The sequence below is a fragment of the Colias philodice genome, chromosome 9 (assembly GCF_061535455.1).
Source record: "Colias philodice isolate Cphi_HAF_F1 chromosome 9, ilColPhil1 Martin Lab GWU primary, whole genome shotgun sequence".
NCBI lineage: Eukaryota > Metazoa > Arthropoda > Insecta > Lepidoptera > Pieridae > Colias > Colias philodice.
The window spans coordinates 3,269,880-3,296,153 of record NC_143094.1 but is presented as its reverse complement, the minus strand read 5'-3'; the positions used below and the strand labels follow the sequence as shown (position 1 = coordinate 3,296,153).

Sequence of the window (26,274 nt, the reverse complement as noted above, 5' to 3'; positions counted from 1 at the left end):
AACGCGGCCTTAATTATACTACTTTTTAGCGATCAGTGAATTAATGGACTACTTATTAAGATTCGATTCAATCAAAAATCGATTTACCGACATGTACATGAATTTGCATTCACTAAATTTATTATCTATGCGCAATTTGATGTTTGAGTTTGACGACTGTTTGACGTTTGACGCTTCGCTTGATCATGATGACATGATCTGTCATGATCGTTGATGGCTGATGCCCTATATAGTCAAGAGCGTCTTGTTATTATTTATAAATGTATTTCTTGATTATAAATTATTCACTTTCCTCTTGACCTTTTTATAATCGCAAAATAAATTAGACATGAATGCTTTATTGGATTATGGTTCGTCTTCGAACGAATCTGATACCGATGATAGTGGAGAAGAAGATGAAAAGTTGTAAGTGGTTTCTTCTTGCTTCCTTGTTAGTCAACCGATTATATATTTATTGTTTGGATATAATAAGAACATATGCACTTATGTTAAGTTAAAATACAGGCTCATTGAATATATGCATACTTTTTAGCTTTTCTTACGACCTTAACCAATTTCGTAGTAGGTAGATAATGAATTATTATTATAGGTTGCTCTTTACATTGACGCTTTATTTTAGGATAATAAAAGAAGAGGAAACGAAAGATATTGAAAAACCTAAGCTACCAAAACCAGCACTTGGCGAGAGTAGCCTGCAAACATCAGTTTTCTCCAACCCATTTGTAGAAGCAGAGCTAGCAAAAGCAGCTATATTAGAGAAACATGTTAAAATGGTATATGTTGACTGTCCTTTCTTAAATAAATCTATGTTTTATAATTTAATACCAAGTTTTGAATAACAAGTCAGATCCTTGTATAAGATCTTAACAAATATTTCAATCACAAGTATGTGTACTATAATTCATATCCCCCTTAAATTTATCACATTCTTCATATTTTTTTACTTTAAAGTAGCAGGTTTTAAAGATATTGGTATATTAATTTTCACTTTAAAATTACTTATTATACATATTGTTTTATATAAACTAGTTGTGTTGGCATAGGATGATATCCAATTTTACATACAATCGTCAAGTACATAGGCCATGACTGTTAAGGTTCCAGGTAAAGGGAATACCCAGATGATCAACGGGAAGAAAATTTGTTGGAATTTTAGAAAAGGAAGGTGTCGATTTGGACATAACTGCAAATATGCACATGATTCTGATATACAGAAGACAGCTGAAGAGTTAGATGCAGAAAAACAGGTATGAAAGCATAAACTTATGATATTATACTAATTCTAATACAATGAATCTAAAAGCATGGAATAAGTAAAATAATTTGGAAAATCCAAAAGTGCACGCCTCATAATTTTTTTTTAATAAATATTTATTAATTATTATTTTTGTTTATTTAATAACAATTAAACCACATTGAATCAGACCCTGAAAAATGAAAGGGTTCTATTCCTGAGCATACTCAAGCGTAAGAGAAAAAAAAAGACTCGATTAGTAAAGTATTTCGGTCGCTATCATGTTAACAAGAAAAAGGATCCGCACATACAGACACACGGACGTCCAAGACAGAACTTTTTTAAACTGTTTTTTAACTAGTTTAAATAACAAAAATGACATCAAAAATATCATGAACGTTAAAAATAGTGTTTTTTCTTAATATGTGTGTGTATGTATTATCTTACAAGTGCAATGTATGATACATAAAGACATTTTAAGTTTGAAAAATCAGATGTTTTGCGTGAAGTGACAGTAGTACCCACCTCAACGCTTCGCTTATGAGGCGTGCAATATTATTGAAAGTGTCCATATTAATACTATCATGAAGTGTATTAATTATTTTTAATTTATATAATTTGAACAACAATCTATACAAATATTATAAAGAGGAAAGGTTTGATTTTTTGTTTGTTTGTATGAATTGAATAGGCTCCGAAACTACTTGGCAGATTTGAAAAATTCTTTCACTGTTGGAAAGCTACATCATTTCTGAGTGACATAGGCTAGGTTTTATCCCGGAAATCCCATGGGAACGGGAACTATGCGGGTTTTTTTTTGAAAACGCGGGCGAAGCCGCAGGCGGAAAGCTAGTTAAAATATATTTTATATTATTCATAGTACTAAGTAAAGCTATTTGTAAAATATGCAAATAAATAATTAATTGTTTTAGAAATTAAAGACAGTGGTATGTGAAGGTGCAGGAACAATGTCATGTGCCGTCCCCCCACCAGTAGATGAAACTATCAACCCAACAGATGACAGCTTATGGGAGGGAAACACAAAGAAGAAGAAGAAAAGACCAGGCCTGAGCTCAGGGCTCGTACCTAGCAAGAAAGTTATCAAAATGTACAAACAACAGAAGTTAAAGGACGCTCTATCCAAATAAATATATAAACAGTAATCATATGTGTTTTCTGTGACACTTCACTATTTTCATTTTATCAAGGTAGTGCATCATCATCACTACAAAAAGAGATATATAGTGATTTAACTACTCAACCAATTATTATTGTAATAATTCATCTTTTGAATCTCATTACTAAGTGTATCTACATTTTACCCTGTCCCTGGTCAATGTATGATACAATGGATACAATACACAAATGATTAGTAGGAACCATCTTTTCCCAAAACATTTTTAATGTTGTAAATTCCATATCTTGTTCTTATATTTGGATTTTATGTGAAATGTTATGATAATTTAGCAGGCATAGCCTTTAAAGGAGTCAATATAGTTGTTGTAAATGAATATTGTATTAAAATATTCAAAACAAATACAGCAAATTTAACTCCTCCAATTAATTTTATTTTTAGGATGAACTTTTCAGATGTACTTGCTATTAATTTATGAATAAATAAATAGTGGCAAAGAGAAGGACTTTAGTCTAATTAAAACCACATTCAATAGTAGAGAAATAAAATACATAAATCCTTTCAAACTGTCTTTATTAAGGAAACGCAGAAAGTACATGCACTTTTTAGATAAAACATTCTTTATGCATAAAGCACTTAAGAAAAACTCAATTCACTGGCCCCTAAAAATAAAATTATCTCTAAATCATAGATGTAAAATTACTCATTAAAACATTAAATAATACATTTCAAAGACACGGCCAGCGAATAAGTCAGCATGTGTTTCACAATAATTACCTAAGTAAGCAGTGATAGCTCTTTCCGTTTCGTACATTAGTTATAGCACAGCCATTTACAATGTTCTTGTGGCGTTTCGCCAAAACATTTGATAGCCTTAATGCTATTTATATATTCGCCATTATTTGGTCACAGATGACGCAATCTCGCTAACCCTTTAAATACTAGTGAGAAACTTTAATAACAAAACAACTGATTTAAACGATTCCATAAACAACCTCATAGCTGTTTCACATATAATTTTATGGGCTTAACATTATCAGACTAAATAAATTATATCTTTAACTAAGATCAAACTATAGAATAACGACACAACATCGAGATATTAAAATTTTACATCCTATATGTTGTCTAATCAAATTTGCAACAAAAATATTATTTATTCGTAGCTAAAACCAAAGTCGCTACACAATCATCTACTTACACCGATATACTGTGACGCGAGCTTAATTTTTTAATATTGCAATTAAGTACTGTATACTACGTAGATTTGCGAGTGTCAAATATAGAGACTGAACATGTAATATTTCTAAGTCGTAAATCCAGACATCCATATTTGCTGATCTCTATGCTCATCTTCAAGAGGGTCACAATATCAAGCAGTTATGGCTATCTGCTAGCGACAATTATAAATACTTCAAAAGGCACAAAAAAGAATTTTTAAACATTGTACATTGAATGATAGTCAATTTCATTATTTTATTATTCATATGAAAAAATATTCTAATGAAGAAATATAAAAATAGTTATTTCATTTGGCATTAACAGTTACGATATAATATAGCCATGCATATTCTATTACAATATCATTTTAAGTACATCATATATTACTTTGCTTTTAATTTTGTGTAAATTGAAACATTACAAAGTGGAATATTACAAAAAGTTCTTATGGCTAAGTATAAATATTTTAGTCTATGTTTTAATAGCAACTTTTTTCATCTTTGGTGATGGGTGCAATCCATTGCTTTTGAGGTGATCTATATCCGTATCGTGTACGCCATTGGGTAATCCATTACTTAAGGGTGCGTGACCATTCATCTTACAGTGTCCGTTCATTTTGGCGTGTCCATTTAGTTTGTGTCCCGTGTGTCCGTTCATCTTCTCGTCGCAACCGTTAATTTTAATGTGCCCATTAACTTTGATATCACCGTTTTGCATTTTATCGGCGTGCCCGTTAATTTTCTCAGCTTTATGTCCATTTAGGCATTTAGGTTGTCCTAATAAAAATATCGTCAATTAGTAAACAACACTCATTTTTTATCAACCGGCGTAACTGGGTCAGTATTAAATAAAAGATTGAAAGTTATGGAATAAAGTTGTTCGGAATAACATTTGTTGAAGAAATACAGAGTATAGGGAATAATATATTTATATAAAAATATATAATTTAGTCAAAGTGCATTACTTAGGCTTACTACAGCAAGACGACGCTAGCGAACACTCACTACTGTGCACAATCCGGTGACTAACACAACACAGAAACACACTAAAGAAATCCAGATGAAAAAATTATAATTCTAGCAATACCGACACCAATGCTAATAGGGGCTAAAAGATCTAACACAATTACGCCAGTTCGAGGAACATGCAACTTGTACACATTATAAAATTATATAAAAATGAATATCAACATTAAAAATTATCAAAACTAAGTCTTATCAAAGAACCTTTTTTGCTGACTCTGAATGCATGCAAGAATAAAGACGTCTGATCATATGAATATTGACAATATCATAGGTGAATAACATGTTTCTGACAGAATTAAAATGTATTGCATAATTTGGGCTGGACTCACCGTAAACGCCAGACCCGGCGTAGTACCTTTTTGAGGTTTTCCAATCTTCTTTTAATGATAAATTATACATGGAATAAGCTGGGTCGCCGGTCACTTCTTTCTCGATCAACAGAAACTTGGGCAACGATGCCAATAGCGCGTCTTGGTCGTACGCCGCACTATAGGTCTCAAGCAAAACCATACCGCGACATCTGAAATATTACAACAAAATTAATAAATCACCCAATTCAATTGGTACCAATATATTTTACACACCCTAATAATTTACCTCATATAACTGCCAGATACATATATGTAATAGGTATAGGTAAATAATAAATAATAAGATTTGTTCAATTTATTGCTATAAATATATACATAAATACGGGATATTTGTAACATTGAACGCAATATCACCTTGGATGCGTCGGCTGTCTGTATATATCCAACTGGTAGTACTGATTGTTGTAGATGAAGCAGCGTCGCTTTTTGAATATCGTGAAATGCGCGTCGTCCTTTTGCGGGAGCATGTTCAGGTAATCTCTGTGCGTCAATTGTGTCCTGACTTCTACGGACTGGCCATTGGTGGGGTGGAACTTCCTCATCGTGTGAATATAAGACCAGTGGCCCTTCTGTCCACGTTTCCGTAACCGGACTTGCGCTTTGCGGACGTCGCTCTGCAAGTAGTTGTGTTCCACGTCGAAGTCTTGGAAGGGTGGGAACTCCGCGTCGGTCGGGAGGGGCGTCTTGACGAGGAACTTGCGTTTCTTCGCGTTGACGTTGAGACGGTCGCCGGTATCGATGCCGATCTTTTGACAGACACAGGCGATCAGGCGGTTCATCTTTTTGTCGAAATCTGTCGAATTGTCGATGACATCGAAGTATGGATGTCCCACCCAAGCGGCTGCCGCATTGTAATCTAGCTCCCTCGCGAGCTCCACACCTTCTGAACGACACGCGTGGTCCTGGAAAGAAATCATAAACATTAATTTTATACAATTTTAGCTTGTGTTAAAAAATTTGCATATTGGTACATATGTTATTCCAGGTTGTCTAGAAACTGCAACCTTATCAAATATCAGTCAAATGTATTCAGGGGTTTTTGTCCAAAAATAAAACAATAATAATCATAGCATTTCATTTGTAGAAATTTCCTTATTTAGTAAGATTTGCGGAAAAGTAAAAATAAAACAGTAAAACATGCTAACAATGTTTTCAATACATCAATCATCGACAACTTCACGTGACATTGATAAGGCATAAATTTCGATTGAGATGGCACAGTGCCAAATCGACGACAGAAATTCAAGGTCGTTTGAATATCCTGAAAGTGTACTTTTTTACAAAGTATGTACTTTGTTTGCGTATCATCTTACAAGGTTAAAAGTCGTAATTGGATTTACGTTATGTTATAACAGCCTCGATTTGGTCTTTTCCATCGAAATAAATTAAATAATTTCATACGGCATTCAAAAATACGTCTAAACATAAGCTTGAATTTTTTGTATGAAAAATAATTTTAAAATTCTAAAACACGTTTATATTCTTATCAACAACAATTACCTACAATGTTATATCTTTAATCTTTATGTTGTCTTCAGTCGTCGAGTCATTATGAATATGTAACCATGCATTAAATTAGATAAATTAGATAGATAAACGATTTCATTGTTAGCCGTACAACGTCACTACAATGTAAGAAGCAACCATCTTCATACATCAAATACTTAATTCATGTCAATAATATATTTAGAAATTAGAGCTATCGGGAATTCCCATCCATTCAAGTCACATTGCAAATCACATGCATACATGATATAATATGTATGTGTAGTATATCCAATATAGATACTACATCGAGTACTAGAATATACTAAGCCAATCTGCTAATGGGAAGCTGTCGTACTCGTATAAGCTGACTACCTATATAGTATATACATAAAGCGAATAATGCCAAGGCTGGGCCTGTTGCGTAACTTATTGTACTATATTATTTACACATCATTTTACGGTACATGCAATCTTTATAGCTATAAATCTTACAATCGAGCGAACATATGCCATATTGATTTTATGACAATGAATAATAATCAACGTGAAAATGCACCGAACAATCGAGTACTGTTTACGTATTATGTATGCGGAATAGCGGAAACTACACGATACTCCACATATCGAAAGGGGAAAAACGATATTCCCATTTCCATAAACTGAACTGAAGTTTGATATATCGTCAACCGAGGCAAGTGTGACAGTGGGGCTAGTGTAACAAATTCAAATTACGCGCCCTAAACACGTTTATTTGTTTTAACGCCATTTAACGTACGTTAGAAGAACTTTTTCATCATTAATTTTTGTATCGACACACAGCAAATACTCAACTGTTTTATCGACATACGCCATTTTGAAAAACAAAGCGAATTATGATTGAAGTCCGTGATATCTGGGACGTCGCGTTTAGTGATTTTTGGTGTTTTGGAGTGTTGTTTTAAGGAGTTAAAGGTAAGCGACAAAGTATTACGATTTGTATTTGAAGTTTTATATGTTTCTGTGCCCAAATTTCTGATATTCTTTGACATATGTGCATTGTCACACTTACCTCACCCGCTAACCTAACATGGGAAAGTGTGACACAGTCACACTTACCCCAGCCCTTTTGTATGAGGATACCATGATAGTGATGGGACAGAATATATTTTATACAACGATTTTTTTAAAAGTAAAATTGAAGCATTTGTTTTGTTTTAAATGGTACGATACTATAAAAGAAAAACTACTGATAAATACTCTCAAGAAACTCTACGCGAAGCAGTCAAAGCAGTACGGGAACAGCATATGACAGCTTTGAAAGCATCCAGAGTTTACAATGTTCCTAGAGCAACTATAATTTCACACGTAAATGGTGTTCGTGGTGTAAAATCGAAATCTCATGGGAGACCAACAGTTTTTTCAGAAGAGTTTGAGAAGAAAATGGCTTCAATTGTAATAGTTACTTTTTTTAATTAAATATAATTTTTAACTAATAAGTACATATTTACGTTTAATTATGCTTAAACCTTCCCGGGGGAAGTGTAACATACTGTCACATCACTAGTCCTCGAAAAATCTGTCACACTTACCCCTTCTAGAATATAAATCTGTTGCAAGCAAGAATAGACTATCGTGTTATTGAATTAGATTATAAATTAAGTTGACATATTTAATATCTCATTATTTCAGTAAGAGACCAGCAACAATAACCAGAGGAACAAATAAAAATGATATCTGTTACACTTGCCCCATTCCTGGGGTAAGTGTGTCAATCTCCAACCTTCCTTTCTTTTTGCTTACGTTTGTCACACAAAACTTCTAGGAACATTACAAATCATTGTTAAAACATTGAACAAATGAATAATTAATGTATTAAAATTAAAATATCGGCATAGGACTATTACGGTAACGAAATATTTAAAAAAATAATTTGTACCATTTAAATTTATGTCACACTTGCCTCGGCTGACCTTATAGCAATTTGGTGAGCAACAACGTTTAATACTATTTTTTAATTTCATTGATAACAATTAAAAAGCACTCTAGTTAAATTAGAAGAAAATTTCCATTCGTATTCAGTAAATAGCTATAAACTGGACAGCAATTTAGTTATTAAGTCGTGTACATTCTATGACAGCGATGGCAAAGTAATAAAGTAATATCGTGGTAATCGATCAAACTTTGTGATGGATTACTATCTAAATGTTAATCTACATATTGATTAACTACCACATTATGACTTTAGTTAGAAAGGTTAAATAATATAAAGGTATATCTACTATATAAAAATAAGTCTGGTTTTCCTTCCTGACGCTATAGGTAACTCCAGAACGCACGAACCGATTTCCACGGTTTTGCATTCGTTGGAAAGGTCTCGGGCTCCGTGAGGTTTATAGCAAAGAAAAGGTGGCTCTGGTGGCCAAACGGAGTTCGCCCAGTTTGCTAGTTGATTATATTTATATTTGTTAAGTTAGCTACTCGAGTGGTTTCCAATTCAAAACCCTCGTGTTGTTATATCCTATCTCTGTGCCCAAAACTCGTCTTGTATCGATCATTCTTAAGGTGAAAGAAAAACAAACATCAAACCATCAAAAATCTCTTCGCCTCAATACCTCATCTTCTACCTAACCTCTTTTTTTTTTCAACTTCAACTTTCTTTAAATTCAACATATTTAATTGTCTAAATTCCCAAAACGTTAATTCAAATGTGTCCGACCTCATCACATTAAAAACAAGCACAATTTCTTTACTATCTTTAATATTTCCAAAAAAATATACGTACCTCAGTGGAATAAAAGTCTTCAGCCCCGTTGGCAGCAGATACCATATGCACGATATGGTTATATCTGTTATCGCGCAGCTCCACACTGTTCCAGTTGTTCGCGTTCAGCATAGCCTCCCACTTCTCTTTGGAAATAACTGCAAGGGAAAAGATATTCTCAATCTTTGTAGAGATATGAGGGTAGATTGATGGAAGATAGTTTTCGTGTGTTGATTTGAAATTTAAGAAAATGAATTGCGATCGTTTAACCTATGTGAACAAGATTAATTTCATAAAACTAAGACTTAATAAACTATTTTTTATAAGAAATGGGGAAGTCATATATTATTTTGCCATAAGACATCATGATAAATAGAGGCTTTTAAGCCTCGTGTTCAATTAAAAACCAGCCCCATCTTAATAAAAATCATTTAATTACTTTCGATTTCTTTGAAAGTAAAATTACACAGCATGTAGGTATTTTGTATACATTGGCACAGTGTCGATTTACCCTAGCCAAGTATAATACAACGTCTAAACTATTTTTGCCCGGACGTAAAAACTCTCTTACTATTGGCTATTTTGCCACACCCACTATTTTGTTGCCAAAACTTTTTTTTTAATAATAATAAAAATCGTCAGCTCTTGAGGGTCAGCGTGGCATTCAGTTGTTACGCTATTGACGTATCAAAACATGCGTGAATTAAAATAGACTTTATATTCACGATAGAATCGAATAGCAATTCTACTGGTTATTGCTAGAAATATAAAAACGGTAATGATGTATAATGGAAACACGCAGAAGCAATTATTGTTACTTTAAAGTACTATTAGGCACACTAATAGACACTGTTGAGTTGTTTATAACAGTAAAAATAAGATGCAGATGGATTCAGCATGTTATACAGCATACCGTGAACTTTCAATATTGTTTTCCTTGCAAAACATATGAATAAATACAGAAATATGAGCATAGACATTCTAAGTCTATTATGGTCTGGATGTAACGGTCTTTGACCTGCAATGTGAGTCAAACGATGACTATGACTTAAAGATACGTCACATGAAGAGGTAATGAATATATTTAAGTCTAACGTCAGTAGGATAAAAATGCGATAGCAATTACTGTATTGAGTCGAATCCTTATAAGTATAGCTAAAGGTTTACATAAACATACGATATGCATAAAAATTTTGTTTATATGCCATATCATATTATTGAAAAACTTTGAACGCTTCATTTATAACAAATCCTCACAATTACGTAACTTCATTTAATAATATTATATCACATTTCCATGCCAATAAAAATAAATTGAAATGTGCTGAAACGAAAATATAGATACTAATAAAATTACATAACAAAAACCTCATTGATGTTTCATTCTTGGACGCTCGTGATGTGTCTTAATAACGTAACCAATGAACCAATAACTAATATAAGATTAATTAGTATCACGCATGATCCAAAAAAACACGTGATAAGTTACGTACTTTGTTAGAGCGTGGGTCACGATATGTTCCGAATTCGGATAAATATTATATTTTGCTAATTTTTGATTAAAAATGTTTTGACTACGAGGTACGACTCGGATACATAATATGACCAAAAAGAGTACAGGATAATAGACAAATTATAGCGTGTTTAGTTAGACACGCGGTTTTGTTTGAGGGTACAACTGCGGGGTCTAAACAGTTCATCAATTTCAATTCATTACGATTTTCAAAAAATAAGTGGCCATAGGTTCTTCATGTATTTTCATCTCAATCGGCAGCTGTTGTTTAGCCGCGGAAAACTTACAGACAAACAGGCAGATATTCTAATTTACAAAATTATACATTTTACAAATTGCGACTGCCTTCTCGTATTTATACAAGAATAACGCAAAAAGAGCATTACAAGAACATTGTGTCTTCATATTAAAGAAATACATTGTTTACATTTCAGATACTATTTAGAATCCACAAAACAATGTGAAAGATAAATACTGTCGTCACAACATCCACGATACCGATAACCAGTATTATGTATACTTATGCGAGACAGGAAAGCCATATCACTTTATTATCACAATCCATCAAAAGACTAGATATATAAAGGACAATTATTGCGACATTATATGCAAAACTTTTTTCTATTATGGGACATGTAAAATAGTATTTATAAGACCATCGACTTTGTAACGTGGAATGTCCCATGCCTTAGACAGTGCGCGCACGAGCAACTTTGTCTCCGCAACTATTTTGTCTCTCCACCCATGGGCTAGTATGAAAGTGCGCGCACGTAGCGACGCAACTCCCCATACAAATTGATGGGAGAGACAAAATAGTTGCGGAGACAAAGTTGCTCGTGCGCGCTAGCTCTTAGTGTTCAACTATTTAACACTGAACTACATATTAAGGCGGTCATTTTTTAGGCGAAACGATTCGAAATTCAGAGGAAAAAAAAGACCTTCAGAGCATGGTCCCTGACTGCGTTTATTACGTAAAGCATTACGTAGATATAGAGCAGCAGCTCTATATCTATTAGTATGTATACTTGAACAATTGTAAACATCTTGTGAAAAGAATTGAATGAATCATATCAGTCTCGCATAAATAATGGAAAACCTAAGACAATCAAAGATATTTATGACATAAGATATTATATTTTACGATGTAGGAGAACTTAAAAAATTGTCAACCCGAGTGCCTCAGGCATGTGACTTACATGATTATGTTTTACATAACAAAACAATTAAAAGATCGGCACTACAAAGTTAATTAAATGATTAGGAATACATACAATATCTTTATTGTATTTTTTCCTGTTGGATTTCACTAATTGTGAACTAAGGTAGTTCGTCAAGTTCTTATGCGGTCCATAAAATAGACCTTATAGGAATAGGATAAGGTCTATTTTATGGACCGCTATTTTTGGAATCTTATTTGGCTTGGTAATCAAAGAATACCTGTATAAATTCACATTAATGGACATACAGGACTTATAGGACATTCAGTATAAGGATTGTTTATAAGTTATAACCCTGTGGTACACCAAAGGTGGTTTGGTTAGATGGCTAGTACTAATAATAATAATAATTAGGGCGTAGGGATGTGACGACCCCATCGCCCACGGCTGGAATATCTATTGTCTACGTGACAATAGATATTCCACCCGTGCAATCAGTCAACCCGCAGGACACCTTGTGGCGGGGAGTAGCGACCCCGCGGGAACCGTGTGCTCCCGGGGGAGGCCCCTGTCTTCATCTCCGGCTTGCCTTCACCGGCCGGTCGGAGTGAAGCCTGACGAGGACAAGACCCCCACCTCTGGCTTGCCTTAACCGGCCGGCCAGAGTGGAGTCGCGAGAGCTTTTAGCTCGAAGGGTGGATGCGAATCATAAGTGGCGAGTGGGCACGTGATGCTGGACCCTCAGGGAGCGCGTGATCGTAGTTTAAAGTCCAGGGACGCCTCTCCACCCTTAGCTGCTCACAATATGTTGCCCCCTTGTCGCACTATTGCAGCGACTTATTTCGGGGGCCCATACAGTGAGAGGGCGAGTCACCACCTGCCAACATATTTTTACTTTCTTTTAGTAGAAAGGCAGGTGCCATAGTTTCCAATAGTCCCCAAATACCGGCCCATTTAACATCCCACTCCATAGCCCAGTTTATTTTGTTTTTCCATATTTCGAAATAGTCCTACATCGGCCGCGGACTGCCTAGGACTGTATCTCTATAGTGCAGTCATGGGCAGGCTGCGGCTGGTGTCCCACAACACAGTAAAGTTCTCTAAAGGGCCTCTGCGTGTTGGATCCGTGTCCCCACGTAAGCCTTCCAAAGGACCGGGTACCTTCCTTATGATGGTACTCGAGTATTATGGAATGAGATACACATAATAATTAATAAATGATATATTCTTACATGCACTAGCGTCCATGGCTCCTCGGTCGCAAATGATCAGGCAGTTCCTTTGACACGTCCTGCCCAACTCGAAGAAAGTGTTTTCAATCTGAATCATGGTCTTCAACAAATTCTCCTGGAACTTATTAGCTGCAACAAAAGGTTCCATTTAGATTACCATTTCTTTTGAGCTATAAGGTTTTGATAGGTTAAAAGTTTTGTTCGTCTATTATAAAGAGGAAGGTAAGGTACGGTATTCCTATCGATCAAGTTATGGATGATGATGATTGATGACACTAGTTCAACCGGTTATAAACACATACAAAAGAACTAAGTTTTTTTTTATCATTTAACATTAGTAATACATATAATGTATATTACATATACAATTACAGTTGCAGACTTGTAATTAAATTGTCTTAATTGCTTTAACTAATTATGCGTTATCCAAATCTTTCGCAGTCCTTTTTGTTACTAGTACATACATTAGGATATGAAAGGTGAATGAAATAAAATTAGATATTTTTACATACTTGCTACTTATAGCAACTTATATATCGTTAATTTATTGATAATATTTAATACCGGTCAAGTCCTGATGTATCCAATAGATACTGGTTTATAATTAATGTTCATTTACATCATATAAGCTATAAATAATTGATGATAATTGCAATTTATTGTTATGCATGTAATAGATATAAGGTACGCAGGCAAATACTCGGATTGTTGTTCTCTTTAAATATTATAGCATTAAGAGTCTTTCACACGAAGATACACATATTATAATTATTGTCTTCAATGTTTACGTTGGTTTAAGTTACATTATACGAATAACTCACTCGGCAATTACGGTCAAAATAAAATTATTAAAATATTATGATCAGATAAAAATCAAACTTCAAAGTTCAAGTAAAATACTATCTTTTAAGGAGAAATACGCATCGTGTGAAGTGGGCAACATCTCTATCAAATAAAATCATTGATGTCCTTATGTGAATGTCTCGATAAGGAAAGTGTAAATTTAAAAATGATTCACATAAAACAATCGCTTTGCATTTTAATAATTTTCTTGTAGAAATATATTCTAGACACTTTGTATAATACAAAACTATTTTTGCACGCCTCATAAGCGAAGCGTTGAGGTGGGTACTACTGTCACTTCGCGCAAAACATCTGATTTTTCAAACTTAAAATGTCTTTATGTATCATACATTGCACTTGTAAGATAATACATACACACACATATTAAGAAAAAACACTATTATTAACGTTCATGATATTTTTGATGTCATTTTTGTTATTTAAACTAGTTAAAAAACAGTTTAAAAAAGTTCTGTCTTGGACGTCCGTGTGTCTGTAGGTATGTGCGGATCCTTTTTCTTGTTAACACGATAGCGACCGAAATACTTTACTAATCGAGTCTTTTTTTTTATCTTACGCTTGAGTATGCTCAGGAATAGAACCCTTTCATTTTTCAGGGTCTGATTCGATGTGGTTTAATTGTTATTAAATAAACAAAAATAATAATTAATAAATATTTATTAAAAAAAAATTATGAGGCGTGCACTTTTGGATTTTCCAAATTATTTAAAGGTTACGGAGGATGGGGAAGTGAAACTGTAGTGATGAAACTAGCAATAACGTATTTCAGAATCGAAGGTAGTTTTAGTGCGATATTTTTTAAATTGATGTAATCAATTCGGTACTATTTTAATTTTACCACCATAATATGCATGGTGGCTTTTAATATATTGTGCATTTATTGTAGTGTAGTCATTAAATATTGATTGGAATTTAGAATTTATTGTGAAGACCGGTATATTTACAAATAGCCACAGCATACGTCTACAAAATTAATCTTGTGAAATTTTTAGTAATTTAATATGTATCTAAGTAATAAACAAGTATCAATTTACGAAGTAACAAAACATTACAATCTGCAAAACTATAAAAAAGGCACTCATAATAATGATAATGATGATTGCAAGGTGCGCTATTACATAAGTAATTCTTCATATTAATTTTGCATGTATTGATTAGATATACATATTATGCTATAATGGTTACTAATAGAATTAGGTAAGTATGTATACAGTATAGCTGTAATATAATATACACATTAACACGCGGCATCAAGTTCCCTTTTTGTATAAAATCCGAGATTTATATCTTTCTAAATCCATCTAACGGCTAACCAACTAATGAAGCTACAGAGACCGTGAATTTCTCTCCCCGTTTTATTTTAGTTGCCTGCCAACGAACTTTTGTACAATTGTACGTCCGTCGCATATTTTAACAGTCAAAGAGGAAAACTAGAGCGCGGAAAAGAATTGACGTACAAAAGATAAATGGAATAGAAAAACATCGCTGCCGGCTCGTGACTGTCGACTGAGGTCGTCAGCTGCCGAGACAATTTACGAGGCACTGAAGAAAAAACTAATAAATAACTAATTGCTGTGTTTTATTACACTCATCGCGCATTCTTCAATATGAATATTGAATGATTCATTTGCAATCATAATTTGTATACATACTTTTTAAAGGATAAATTGTACAAATTATATACTTCCTACATTTAATTCAACATCGGTGTTTTTAATGGATAACATTCTTCAAAGGTGAAAGGCTACAGTAAACACGTACAAAATATGTTTAATAACATAATATGTAGAATAATCAATAAAGTGATTACATCCCGGCTATCAAAAAATTACGAGCTCATTTATATACGCTTGGCACGTGCAATATTTATTAACATAATATACGTAGCCGCTGATAACAACAACAGCCATGAACTTGATAACGATTTTATATCACGTCTTTACTGCGCACTCTACTCGTATTACCATAGATCACTTGGAGACAGTTGACACGTCACCAACTCCTCAAGTATACACGGTCCATATAATTGTGTTAAACACCGGAGCCCGATCGTATCACATAACAAATGTGCAATACTAACCGCAAAGTAAACATTTTAACCGTCTCTTTAAAATCTCAATTAATAATTTTTATAAAGCCAACCGCTTACAAGAGGTAGCCACAAAACAATATCTACAAAGAGAATGCGCAAACTAATCAATCGTTATCATACAACCCAAATATTATATTAAAAATTATTCTTACGTCTACTAAAAATGATAAAGGTTAATTATAATATACATCGATCCTTTGTTTTTGTTGTTATCAGATAATAAATATGTTGTTTTTTGAGTGATGCAGTCTGGAGAAGATTATAGACCACACTACACTACCAATTAAAACATTTAGAAAACAATAATTTAATGTCGTATACATATTTTTTTTAATGAAATGTAATATGTTAAAAAAAAATTAGTTTCATATGAATCTAATTCGTCAAGCGATGTAAAAAGCAGTCACGCGCCCACGAGAACAATTTCGCATGTCTGCTTCGTCATTACAATTATGTATTTATTTTTAATATTACCGTGATCAGACCGTAAAATTACTTCTAGTTTAAAATAAGTACACTAGTCACTCATATTTGGATATACATTTTCAGAATGCCGCAGTACCTTTTTGAGCCCGAAAAGTTTGTACCTACTAAGTGGGGATACTTTGCAAAAACGGAAAGTAATGAATATTATACAATAGGATGTGAATGGTATATGGTTTTGCATTAGAGTCAATTCCAAAATTTATTTTCTAAGTATAAATAAACGGATGGAAGAGAATATAACATAATATATATTATTATCAATACCCCACTATGGTTTACATATCGTACTTGATAACGGCCACCTTGCTGTTAGCCCACTCAAACATTCGATAAAAGACAAATTTGCCCGAGGAAACAAAGTAGCAGAAGTCAAACAGATAAACATGTTTGAGATAAATTGTAACGATTAAACATCAATATATTTCCTACAATTTAATAATAATTACTGTCCAACGCGTTATGGCTGGTTCACACTTTGATTAGTGTGAGTGCAGGTGATTAGTGCGAGTGCAGGTGTGTAGTGCGAGTAGTGTCCAATTGACTGCGAGTGCAGGTGATTAGTGCGAGTGCAGGTGTGTAGTGCGAGTAGTGTCCAATTGACTGCGAGTGCAGGTGATTAGTGCGAGTGCAGGCACGCTGCGAGTGAGGGGGAAGGGAGGGCGCGCGGGACGTGGCTACTCGCAGTCCACTCGCAAAAAAATAGAACACGCTTCTATTCACTTTACTACACAGCCTACTAAACACTCGCACTAAACAGTCGCTGTCCACACGTAGTACTACTCATCACCTGCACTCGCACTAATCAAAGTGTGAACCAGCCATTATGGCTGGTTCACACTTTGATTAGTGTGAGTGCAGGTGATTAGTGCGAGTGCAGGTGTGTAGTGCGAGTATAGTCCAATTGACTGCGAGTGCAGGTGATTAGTGCGAGTGCAGGTGTGTAGTGCGAGTAGTGTCCAATTGACTGCGAGTGCAGGTGATTAGTGCGAGTGCAGGCACGCTGCGAGTGAGGGGGAAGGGAGGGCGCGCGGGACGTGGCTACTCGCAGTCCACTCGCAAAAAAATAGAACACGCTTCTATTCACTTTACTACACAGCCTACTAAACACTCGCACTAAACAGTCGCTGTCCACACGTAGTACTACTCATCACCTGCACTCGCACTAATCAAAGTGTGAACCAGCCTTTAGGCTGATACCGAACTTAATTATACCTATTCTTTGTCTCAACGTACAGACGATGTCGATGACTTTGTAATATAAATAAATAAGCTTATATTTAGGTTACCTGCCTATCAGTTTCAGTAGAGTTATATTACCTCTCATAACGTCACCTTTAAAAAGCTCTCTCATTTAAAAACTTGACTTGAAAAAATAAAAGAATCGCTTATGTTTTGCTTATTGTAAACAAATGTCGTTATTTTGAAACGATTAGGTACATACAAAACAAAACTGATATTGATATCATTAAGTATTCAGAAATGTAAGATATTAAAATATTTGCATTTCAATTTCCTTGATGAGGTAAAAAATATCTTTCCCCATTACTCGATGTTACGGTCGCGGTGTAGTTACGAACAATTATCAATTTGTTGTAGAATTTTTGTTATTGAAGCCATAAAAAGTAGAAGAAAAGTATTTACAGTAAAATCTGCCTGACAGTATATAGACTACAAGCCCGCATAGGACAAAAATATGGGTCAAATGAACCACCAGGGGACATATCTAGAACGATAGCAGAGCAAAAAATAATAAGATTCATCACTATGCCGTCACTTGTAAGCTGTCCAACTGAGTGCAGATGAGAATTGAAAAGTACAGGTAGACTCGGTAAATTTTGGTCATATATTTTTGTACGGCATTCTTAACCATCGATAGATCCATTAAAAATAATAAGAAACCGCTCAGTGCCGTACAAAAATGGTGGTCCACCAAGTCGGAATTTTTATTTAAATTCCGAGAGTTACCGGGGGTAAATTTGGTCATTTGACCATGTACGGCATCTGTGTCATACTATTGCTATACTGCTTTTAATCCATTATTACGCAACGCCGTACAAAAATCATGGGGACAAGGGGAAAAAATCGAGAGTTGCAATCCCCTCTCTTTCCCCACTCCAGGGGGTCATTTGACTAAGTACGGCTTCGGTTCCAAAACATTATCTAGCACTCAAAAGTACTATTAAAAGCAATGCCGTCAAAAAATAATTGTTCTTTTAAATGTATACCAATAATCATCTTAATTTCATCAAATTCTTGATATAAAGAGCTGTAAGGTCATTTGACCCTGTACGGGAACTTTTTTTTTAACATGATATTGTAAAATTCAATTGTTGTATAGTATTGCCGTTCAAAAGAAACCGTTCTAAAAAAAGTTATAGAGAAATGCAAAACCAGAAATTTTGTTAAAGTTTAAACATCGTAGATTAATGAAATATAATAGTTTTCTACACTTTATCCGTTGTTTTAAATAGTATTAACATAGATAAATTAGGAAAAAACGATGCCGTACATTTTTGTGCAGACCACATCTTTTAGGCTGATGAAAGCGACGAAAGCTACAATTTTAAGGGTGCTTTATGGCCATTTGATACAGTACGGCATTAACATATTTTTACCCAACTACGGCAAAGCAAAAGGAGGGTTATGGTTGTTTACAGGTCATGTATGTATGTTCATCTATTCCCTCGTAACTTCTAAACTACTTATCAGAATTCGACAAATGACATATCATTAGAAGCGTCTGAATTGTTCACTGGATAACCAGCGACCAGCTAGCTGAAGGCTATATGGGGTTTCACAAAATCTAATGAGGCGCCCTCTAGCGGACAAAACATACAGAGTAAAAAAATAAAGTTAAGATAAATATGCAGTGTTTGGTATCATTTGAAAGCGCTTTACTTGTACATTTTGAATATGTATATATTACTAGCATTTGCTTGTGACTTTACCTGTATTCATGGACTGATTGCATATAATTCACATCTTTTCGTTAATAGCTTTTTTATTAGTTCATCAATTTAACGGAGTCCATTCCACCTGACTCCGACTTTCCAAGGTGATAATTAACCACCTCGAGCTTCTTAATATTAATGTATATTTATATTTTATTGAAAAAATATAAAGCAAACATTTCGTTATATGGATTTTTTTCTTTTTCAGATTTTTCCCCTTTGAACCAACGAAAATGTACGGCACATGAAAAAATATTATCTATGCATAAAATACTTTAAAAATAAATTTATTTCGTGTTGTGTCAAATGACCCCCTGGAGTGGGGAAAGAGAGGGGATTACAACTCTCGATTTTTTCCCCTTGTCCCCATGATTTTTGTACGGCGTTGCGGAATAATGGATTAAAAGCAGTATAGCAATAGTATGACACAGATGCCATACATGGTCAAATGACCAAATTTACCCCCGGTAACTCTCGGAAATTAAATAAAAATTCCGACTTGGTGGACCAACATTTTTGTACGGCACTGAGCGGTTTCTTATTATTTTTAATGGATCTATCGATGGTTAAGAATGCCGTACAAAAATATATGACCAAAATTTACCGAGTCTACCTGTACTTTTCAATTCTCATCTGCACTCAGTTGGACAGCTTACAAGTGACGGCATAGTGATGAATCTTATTATTTTTTGCTCTGCTATCGTTCTAGATATGTTCCCTGGTGGTTCATTTGACCCATATTTTTGTCCTATGCGGGCTTGTAGTCTAATAGGTACATATTTACTTTTTTTACTGCAAGATCATTTTGAAGAGTTCTAGGCTGTGTTGTTTTCAATAAAATATATCCATCGTCTTATATCATTAAAATTCTACAAACCAAACATACTGTTATACGACTACGTCGCAAAAAGTATATTTAAAATTACCATTGGGAAAAATGTGAATTTCAATTTTAACAATTCATTTTCAAATTTCCTGTCAGCCAAGTTGTCTGCCAATTTGCCTTGACTTTCAACATCTCTAACGAACCGATGTATTGTTTGCCAGAAAAAACTCGAACGACCATAAAACGATTTTGAACATCGCGTATGTAAAACGTTTGTGACTTATACAGTATATAGGTATATTAAGAAGAGCTGGAACGTCAACACATTTACACATTGCACATGTTAGGCCGGGAGATACTGACAAAAAATTTCGGGTCATTTGTAACAGGATGGCGGTCTAGAGGGTTCTTAGTACGCAATGACAAAAAGAAAAATGATGGTCAGAACGCTGGTACCGGCGGACTAGTCGCGTGGGCGTTAGTCACACTCGTCGGATAAATAGCGAAAGTCCAACGATTTGTAACACAAAAATTTTAGAATTTACCGATAGCCCTTAAAAAAGATGTAGGCGGTAGTGTCATGCCAATTGCCATACAGTTACGATGTGACTTACAGTCCGCCATACCGACGTGAATGCGTTGATTTAAAAAAAACAATTCAACCATTTGTACCGGGCTCACTTTTTGCACAGGTAACCATCGTCGTGCAGCCATTTACTAAAATCGCCATGCCATACTTTTCGGACGATTCCAAATGGTCGCCATACCGCGGAAAATCTGCAAATTTTAGATTTTTTTTTCTCGCCAAACGATTTGTACCACCCTACATTTTTTTTTTCAACAACTCCTGAATGATTATAAATAGAAGTGTGATAATGCCATACCTGTGGGAGGTGGGGAATGTGTATAAGATTTTTTTCTTATTGTAAGATTTTATTCGTAGTTTGAACGATTTGTAGCAGTATGGCACTAATTTTTCCCTCTATTAAAAGTATGGCAAATATAATAATGGTCACGTTGCATCATATACTTTCCAAAAATGCCGTACTGGTACAAATCGCCAATTCTTTTCATTTTTTTTTTACGTCTTGGCTCTTACAATCATCCGCCCCATGTTTGCAATCTGCGATATTTTTTTCTAGGTAGAATTGTATACAAACAAACAGAATATAATGATCCCATACTGTAAAAAATTATTTTACGTATTGTACAGTCGTATTTTTGAAACGTGACGAAGAAATTAATTTTCAAGTATGGCACCACTTTTTCCCCCTACTAGGAGTATGGCAAATATAATAATGGTCACATTTTATCAAATACTCTCCAAAAATCCAAATGCAATACTGGTACAAATTGTTTGGCGAAAAAAAATTTTTTTTTTGCAGATTTTCGGCGGTATGGTGGCCATTTGGAATCGTCCGAAAAGTATGGCATGGCGATATTCGTAAATGTCTGCACGATGATGATTACCTGTGCAAAAGTTAGCCTGGTACAAATGTTTGAATTGTTTTTTTTTTAATCAACGCATCGCGTCGGTATGGGGGGCTGTAAGTTACACCGGAAAAGTATGGCATGACACTACCGCCTACATCTTTTTTATGGGCTATCGGTGAATTCTAAAATTTTTGTGTTACAAATCGTTTGACTTTCGCTATTTATCCGACGAGTTCGACTAACGCCCACGCGACTAGTCCGCCGGTACCAGCGTTCTGAGTTCTGACCATCATTTTTCTTTTAGTCATTGCGTAATAAGACCTCTGTAGAACCGCCATTCTGTTACAAATGACCCGAAATTTTGTGTAAGTATCTCCCGGCCTATGTATGTGTCATATTTTGCAATTGTTTATAAATACAGGGTGATGTAATTGGTGTAGTACGAATATCTAAAAATCTATGAAGAATTTTGTGATACAGTAAATGGAAGAATTATAGACTATTTTACAGTATTTAATAAAATCATTTAATTTTTTGTTCATTTTCATTAGAAATGTCAATTTTTCTCACCAAGGTGGAAATTTGGATGATAAGGATCTTGTTAGAAAAATATAAATTTTGACTAAAATCGGCATTTTTTTTCTCAAAAATCAAATTACTAATTAATAATCAGAGTTATCACATTATTAAAAAAAATAAGCCAAACTATACACAATTTTTACCTACTTGATGCAATCCTCAAAGATCATGGACATAGTGTATTGCGCCTTCCACCATACCATCCAGAACTCAACCCAATAGAGTTACTATGGGGCATAATTAAAGGGAAAGTAGCATCACAAAATGTGAACTTTAACTTGAAAACTGTGGAAAAATTATTTAGAAAGGAAGCAAATGCTATTAGTCTGGATTAGGGCATGCAGAACCGAGTCCGGTTCCAAGTTTCTGAAACCCGGTTCCAAATCGACCTCAGAACCGGGTAGAACCGGGTTACCCGGTTCTTTTATAATACCTCGGAAAAAATACGAAATTAAACAAAAGTAACTGTTAACCCTTTATAAGGCAGAGGAAACTAAAGGTGATATGAATGAATACCAAACAAAAATTGAAAAATAATACTTATATGATGAAAATAATGTTATGTTTTTTTTGGAAAATCAATGGGAAATTTTTGGAAAATGTGGTGGCAATATAGTTGCCGCGGCCCGTCAATAAAACGCCATTTTCAATAATGAAACTTTATTTTATAAGAAAGATAAGTAAAGTAAATGCAGATCCAGATCTGGTAGTTCCCAGTTTTGATATATTTTATATTTAAATCTGCTGACTATGAAATATATCAAAACAAGGAACCACACAAAGTGGCACTTTACAAGTAGAACATTGTATTTTTGATCTCTTGTTCCGTGTTTTTGTGCTACACACACGACAACGTCGCCATGAGTCCAATTGCTCATGTCGATGTTTGCCCACGTTTGCCAAGCGTATCTCATCCGTCACGCCCACAATTTTTTGTCGATTGGTGGAGAGTTTTGGGCGTTTCATGGAATATTGTGGCTGGCTCTCCAGGCTCCTCTTTCTCGATGAATAATTGTTGATGAGACCACGGGCCAGACACAACCTAAAATGCAGTTGCGAAAGTGGATTGTGTACCCTTTTGTTTTTAGAGTAGAGTAAAAATGAATTTGTGATGGCCAAGTCTACACAAAAATAGAAAATTCGGAGCCACCACCTCTTGCTTCTCCTCCCAACTTCGTAAGTGCTCCGCAGCTGATCAAATCGATCTACTCCGCCCATGCGCTCTGTATACTGTAGTATGGTTAGTGGACATTGAATAGCCTTTTTAGAACCATCTTTCTGAGTTCGGTCACAGAATGTTTTATTTATTTTTGGATGAAAGGCAGTGGTGAGAAGTGTAACAAGTTTTGTGTCTTGCCACATTACAAATGCAACATTATTTTTGGTGCGCCATCTAAAATCGCCTCTTGCCAAAGATATTTTTTGATTTCTTGGTAAATTCTTTTTTTTCTGATTTTTCAATAGGAGTGGTAGGTCTGATCTATTGCTGACTGTAGCTGTGGCGTATATACCATTATTGAATAGATATTGCAATATTTCATAGGATGCGAAAAAGTTATCGAAAGTCACATGTCCACGGAACCCCTCATCTATTAGCTTCTGAGTAAGAGATTTGACAACATTGGCTCCTAATCCGAATTCTGTGGATTGGTCATCACGTTTCCCTGTGTAAACTTCAAACTCAAAAACATATCCAGTTTCGCTGTCTGCTCTAGTCCAGACCTTATACCCTCTTTTTATGGGTTTTAGTGGCATGTATTGTTTTATTGACGATCTGCCTTTGAATTGAATCATTGATTCATCTATGGATTGGGAAGTTGTGGTTTTTGCAGCACTTTGACAAGATGTATTGAGCATCTCCAGAAGCGGGCGAACTTTGTACAATTTATCATAACCAGGTGTTCCTCTCGGCGGCGCCTTCGAATTGTCGTTCAAATGTATGTTTTCTAATACCTTCTTGAATCGTTTACATGTCATAACTGATGCTATCTCAGTCACACGAAAAAATGGATCACTTGACCAATATAAATCTATAGTTGGCAGTGGGTGGAGTCCCATCAAAATAATAATGCCTAGAAAAGCCTTTATTTCAGCATTATCAACATGTGTCCAGCCACGGCTTCGTTTTTGCTCAGCGTAAATATTAGTTTGTTGTACAATGAGATCTATTAGGTTGTGGTCAAAAATATGCGTAAAATACGCAACAGGTCTGGTTCTACTAGGCATAAATTGTTTGCTTTCTAAGTGTACGCTATCAAAGTATTCTATATCGGGATTCTGTGGGTAAAGCACCTTCTTCCATTCATTTTCTTCAGTATCTGACTCATCTGAGTCAGACATTATGGCTGTAGTTGGTACTGAAGATGTTGGTGTTGGAGTTACGACACTGGGACGACAAAGGAGAGGAACTGCTGGAGAGGAAGATTCGCTGACACGAAAGCGGCGCCTATCCAAATGAAGGCCGGATGTTGATGGTTGAACTTCAGCAGAGCTTGTTGAAGGCTCTTCAGTATTTATATTATTTGATGAAGCTGAGTCTACAAGCGCCTCCTCAACTCCGGAACAAGAAAGGACAGAATCCATATCAGAATCATTCAATATATTTCTGATATCTATGTCGGTAAAAGTCTCTGGTTCAGGTTCACATTCATCGTCAGAAACCTCAGGATCGTCAGGAAGACCAAATAAACGCTCTAATTCATCCTCGATTGCTTCATCGTTCAAAAATCGCGGCATTTTTATCTACAAAAGAAAAAACAAGAACTATAACACCAAGCCAAGCACCACACACCATAAGGCAGTGGCAATTATATTGCCACCTAAACAAATTGCATTTTATTACAAGCTGTCAACCCAAACTTGAAAAATACAGACTTATGTTATCGTTGTTGCCCCAATGCGTTGAAATAATAAATAAAACTTACCGAAACAGAAGCACAATTTCGAGATGGAGCTAGATTTGTAAAAATCTCTGAGAAACCGCCAACTTCCTAACTTACGTCAACTTCAAATGACAGTTATGACGTTTGACAATATAAAAAACAAGTTTGACACTGAAATATATTTCACAGTATTCCATACAGATAAAATAAATCGAATAAAATTCAAAATGTCACCAAATAATCGACTAAATACATGGTGGCAACATAGTTGCCACTACCTTAAAAAGGGTTAAAGTACCTGATGGGCCTTTTATTTTACGCGTCTTGTGTCTTATTTCATTAAATTAATAAAGAAACATTTCAATACTTCTATTTATTTATCAAAGTACCTTGTTATCATAATATTATCATAATATCACATATAAACTTAAATCTTATTCATTAACTGCAAACTGTAAAGGGGGCGTCCTTAAATTACGTGAGTTGTTTTAGGGGGGGAGGGGGTCGAGTAAAATCTCATCTAACCTTACGTTGGGGAGAGGGGGGGTGTCGGCAAATATCACGCAATTTTTTTTTAATTGAAACAAAACAAATTAAATACTCTTTTGGTTCATTTAATCCAAATAACATGCTTAAGATTTTAATGTTACGGTTAAGATTTAAATATTCTATTGTTACCTTGTTATATAACACTAAGGGCCGATTTTTCAATGCTTGGATAAAACTTATTCGTCGAATAATGTATAAAACTACCATTTTAAAAATGTATTCTTATTGCCCGTATTTGACAGATTACGAGACATTTTGTTATTTGTTATAGATAAATCGGCCCTTATTATAACTTTCAGCAATACATATTACCTAATTACTATTTTTTATTAGTCGTAAACAAAAGCACGAAGCAATTTTTTTTCTTTTTACAATGTCAAATAAACATAAGAAACCCACATTTTGAAAAATCTCACGTGAGATGGGGGGATGGGGGAGGGGGTTCAATAAAATCTCATGATATCTCACCAGAGTGGGAGGGAGGGTCAAAAAATG

The 26,274-nt window shown here is 34.7% G+C and overlaps 2 protein-coding genes and 1 long non-coding RNA gene across 4 annotated transcripts in view; 2 read left to right on the top strand and 1 right to left on the bottom strand.

Annotated features, from left to right (window-relative positions):
- The first annotated feature begins 201 nt into the window (after positions 1–201).
- Positions 202–2,412, top strand: LOC149485713 (uncharacterized). Its single transcript, XM_089698965.1, has 4 exons — positions 202–405; positions 620–773; positions 1,098–1,247; positions 2,167–2,412. The coding sequence occupies exons 1-4, from the start codon at positions 329–331 to the stop codon at positions 2,380–2,382; spliced, it is 597 nt and encodes a 198-aa protein (XP_089555091.1). The 5' UTR covers positions 202–328; the 3' UTR covers positions 2,383–2,412.
- A 513-nt stretch (positions 2,413–2,925) lies between these two features.
- Ttd14 (TRPL translocation defect 14) overlaps positions 2,926–26,274 on the bottom strand; it is a 36,902-nt gene continuing 13,553 nt past the window's right edge. For both annotated transcript variants that reach the window (XM_089698986.1, XM_089698987.1), the window contains 5 exons: positions 13,117–13,245; positions 9,236–9,372; positions 5,341–5,888; positions 4,945–5,135; positions 2,926–4,366 (listed from right to left, as the gene is read on the bottom strand). In XM_089698986.1, coding sequence (XP_089555112.1) covers positions 4,062–4,366; positions 4,945–5,135; positions 5,341–5,888; positions 9,236–9,372; positions 13,117–13,245 — 1,310 coding nt within the window. In that variant the 3' untranslated portion in view covers positions 2,926–4,061. The remainder of the gene's footprint in view (positions 4,367–4,944; positions 5,136–5,340; positions 5,889–9,235; positions 9,373–13,116; positions 13,246–26,274) is intronic.
- LOC149485712 (uncharacterized) lies at positions 17,016–17,742 on the top strand. Its single transcript, XR_016316059.1, has 3 exons — positions 17,016–17,071; positions 17,417–17,435; positions 17,476–17,742. It is a non-coding gene; the product is annotated as an uncharacterized LOC149485712 (long non-coding RNA).

Excerpts from the sequence above, each read along its gene's own strand:
- LOC149485713 (XM_089698965.1), top strand. The coding sequence starts at position 329 with ATGAATGCTTTATTGGATTATGGTTCGTCTTCGAACGAATCTGATACC. Across the intron at positions 774-1,097 it reads TAGAGAAACATGTTAAAATG|GTTCCAGGTAAAGGGAATAC; the intron begins GTATATGTTGAC and ends ATGACTGTTAAG. Across the intron at positions 1,248-2,166 it reads AGTTAGATGCAGAAAAACAG|AAATTAAAGACAGTGGTATG; the intron begins GTATGAAAGCAT and ends TAATTGTTTTAG.